At 55.6% G+C, this 3562-nt stretch overlaps 1 protein-coding gene across 1 annotated transcript; it reads left to right on the top strand.

Moving 5' to 3' along the window:
- Window positions 1–1791: 1791 nt before the first annotated feature.
- On the top strand, window positions 1792–2778 carry GPR6 (G protein-coupled receptor 6). Its single transcript, XM_062570970.1, has one exon. It carries the CDS (start codon window positions 1792–1794, stop codon window positions 2776–2778), a length of 987 nt encoding a protein of 328 aa, XP_062426954.1.
- Window positions 2779–3562: the final 784 nt, after the last annotated feature.

The following is a 3562-nucleotide window of genomic DNA, read 5'->3' as shown; positions in this document are numbered from 1 at the left end:
TGTAGCAAGTGCTATATGAACATAAAACTTACTGCATTCTTTCTACAAACACATTACAGACAGTATTCAAAACAGAAGACCATGCCAACAAAGAGGGGGGAAAGAAGTAATGAAAAAGGGGAGGAGTGGTGTTCTTGCCAAATCAATAGTAAGAGTGAAGATTCATTCCCGTACTCCTCCAGCCATTTCCTTCTAAACAAATGTCATTTGGGCTTCATATTCACTTTAGTACCCGCCAGTAATCAGAGCTGAAGACAGAAAGGAAGAAGTCATCATTAATAAGCTTCCGTTTTCTGGGAAAAATGAAAATTAGCTAGGTGCAAACAAACCGCAAGTGCAAATTGAAGTGGGGATCTCTTCCGCCTAAGGATTATTCAGCAGAGTGTTTCACAGCTTCATAAGAGGGCACAGGTGTAATTAAGCACAGCATCTGATTTTCACTTAAAGTCTAACTGAAGGGGGCATCGCCAAACTTCTCTTTGCGGTTGGGTTTATTACTCCCCTTTTCCCTTTAAATACTGCTGGAGCATGCCGTGCAGAGATGCAATTGTCTGCAATTTCGCTGCTAACCCGCCCGGCGTTCCTGAACTCCGGGTTTAGGTTATGCATATTTACCCACTGATGTCAGACTCCTCTCACCCGGAAACGCACACTCTTCTCACCCGCCGGGCGCCCTCTCCGGCCCCCGGCACCCTCACTCACCCTGCTGCTCGCATGCACCGTGTGGCCGGGGCAGCGCTGCGGGCGGCCCCGCACAGCTCCCCCGCCACAGGCGCCGCGGGTCTGTGGGTGCGCGGCCGCGGCGCGGGCAGGCGGCAGCGCCCTTCCCCTGCCTGGCCCCGGCCCGGGGGTCCCGCCGCCGCCGCGGCGCTGCCTCCGCCTCCCCACAGCCCTCAGCCCTGCTGCCGCGCTGCCCCCTCCTCGCTAATGGACGGTCCCCTCTCCCCCTAACGGTCCTCTTCCCTCTAACAGACAGTCCCCCCCCCTCCCCCTAGCGGTCCCCTCACCGCTAACGGACGGTCCCTTCCCCCTAACGGACGGTCCCCTGTCCCCAACGGTCCCCTCACCGCTAACGGACGGTCCCTTCCCCCTAACGGACGGTCCCCCCTCCCCCTAACGGTCCCCTCACCGCTAACGGACGGCCTCTTCCCCCTAACGGACGGTCCCCTGGCCCCTAACGGTCCTCTCCCCGCTAATGACGGTCCCCTCCTCACACCGGGCAGCCCCCCCTCCCCGTAACGGCTGCCCCCTCCCTGACGGACTGCCTCTCCCCATACGAGGCTGCCCCCTCCCCTGCCCCCCAAGGGACTGCCTCCGCCCCACCCCTCTAGCCGGCCGCCCCCTCCCCGCAGCGAGCCGCCCCCCGCTGCACCCCGGCCGCGGCCCGCCGCGCGGCGCCCTGCCCCCCGGCCGCGGCCCGCCGTTTACGTCAGCCCCGCGCGGCCCGGCCCGCCCTCGGCAGCCGCCCGCCGGCTCCCGCCAAAGCCGCCCGCGCCGCCGCCCGCGCCGCCACCGCCGCCCCATGAGCAGCGCCTGCCCGCCCGAGGCAGCGAGCGGGGAGCCGCACGGGTAGGGCGGCGGGCGCGGCAGCGGCGGCGGCGGGCCGGGGGCCGGCGGGGCGGGCAGGCGGGCGGCGGTTGGGACGGCGGGAAACTCCGGGCGGTTCAGCACCATAGACAGGGCGGCCGCGGCATGAGCGCGCCCCGCCGCCGCCGCCGCCGCCGCGGCCGCCGGGCGTCCCCTCTCACTTCTTCTGCCTCCGCACAGGCGGCGCAGCCGGCCCCGGCAGAGATGGAGCGAGCGGCGGCCCTGAACGAGAGCGCGGCGGCGGCTCCCTGGCTCCCGGGCCGCGGGGGCAACGCGTCGCTGGAGCTCTCCTCGCGGCCCCCCGCGGCCCCCACCATCAACCCCTGGGACGTGATGCTGTGCGTCTCCGGCACCGCCATCGCCTGCGAGAACGCCATCGTGGTGGCCATCATCTGCTACTCGCCCAGCCTGCGGACCCCCATGTTCGTGCTCATCGGGAGCCTGGCCACGGCGGACCTGCTGGCGGGGCTCGGCCTCATCCTCAACTTTGTTTTCCAGTACGTGATCCGGTCCGAGACGGTCAGCCTCATCACTGTGGGGTTCCTCGTTGCCTCATTCACAGCGTCCGTGAGTAGCTTGCTGGCCATCACGGTTGATCGCTACCTTTCCCTCTACAATGCCCTCACCTACTACTCAGAGAGGACTGTGCTGTGCATTCACACCATGCTGGTGGGCACCTGGGGGGTCTCCCTGTGCCTGGGACTGCTGCCAGTCCTGGGCTGGAACTGCCTCCACGACTACGCCACTTGCAGCATTGTCAGACCCTTGACCAAAAGCAACGTGACTTTGCTGTCTGCCTCTTTCTTTCTGATTTTTATCATCATGCTCCATCTCTACATTGAAATCTGTAAAATAGTTTGCAGACATGCCCATCAGATAGCTCTACAGCAGCATTTTCTGACTGCATCACACTATGTTGCTACCAGAAAAGGAGTGTCTACTCTTGCTATAATCCTTGGGACTTTCGGAGCAAGCTGGCTACCTTTTGCGATCTATTGTGTAGTCGGAGATCCTGACTACCCTTCTGTTTACACTTATGCCACGCTTCTACCTGCTACTTACAACTCCATGATCAATCCTATCATTTATGCCTACAGAAATCAAGAAATTCAGAGGTCCATGTGGGTTCTCTTTTGTGGCTGCTTTCAGTCTAAAGTGTCCTTTCGTTCACGGTCCCCTAGCGATGTCTAAGTGACTTTTCTCTTGTAGTACTGCACAAAGTGACAATCGACTTAGTGAAATATTACAGTGCCTGTATAAACTTCAACCTATGATGTGAAGTCATTGAAAACATGCTTAAATATTAGCACTTTATACATGTTTGTGTCTTTGAGAGTGTTCAGGGTAGGGAGTTCTCAGTTCTGTGAAAAAAAAATGTGGTTGTATATAAATTTGCACATCACATTTGTAAAGTGAAGACATTCCAATACTGCTTAATTATAGCACCTTATTTCTAGCTGCTGATCTGCCAAAACAGTGTTGCCATTTTGAAGGGCAGAGAGAAAGAAAGTTGTATTTGTTTGTATTTGTGTGTGTGGAGGGGTGAGGGCGTGTATGTATGTACGTATGTGTGTAACTATAGTTTGCTGCACAATATTGATAAATTATAACATTTTGTACACAAATAAAAATATTTAAGATGTAATATAATTTTGTGTGTTTAAATGATTTTAGGCATATGAGAGCTTGAAAATTTTCCAGGTAAGTAAAGTCCTTTTATTTACTTTTGAAAACTTAACACATGATTCAACCTAAAGAGATCATTTACTCTGGAGATGAAATATTACATCAAGAAAGGGTTGCCTTTGTTTGTTTGTTTGTTTGTTCTGTTCTTTACTCTGGAGTATTTATTGACCAGCAAACAAAGAAACAAAAACCCCAGTCAAATAGGCTGCTAATAATTCTCCTGCTTTTCAGTAACTTTCATCTTTAAGTTATAAGTTACTCTTTCATGATAATGTCACATTAAAAGATT

The sequence above is a fragment of the Rhea pennata genome, chromosome 3, assembly GCF_028389875.1.
Source record: "Rhea pennata isolate bPtePen1 chromosome 3, bPtePen1.pri, whole genome shotgun sequence".
Taxonomy (NCBI): domain Eukaryota; kingdom Metazoa; phylum Chordata; class Aves; order Rheiformes; family Rheidae; genus Rhea; species Rhea pennata.
The sequence above is the reverse complement of the archived record's forward strand: the minus strand, read 5'-3'. Positions and strand labels throughout refer to the sequence as shown.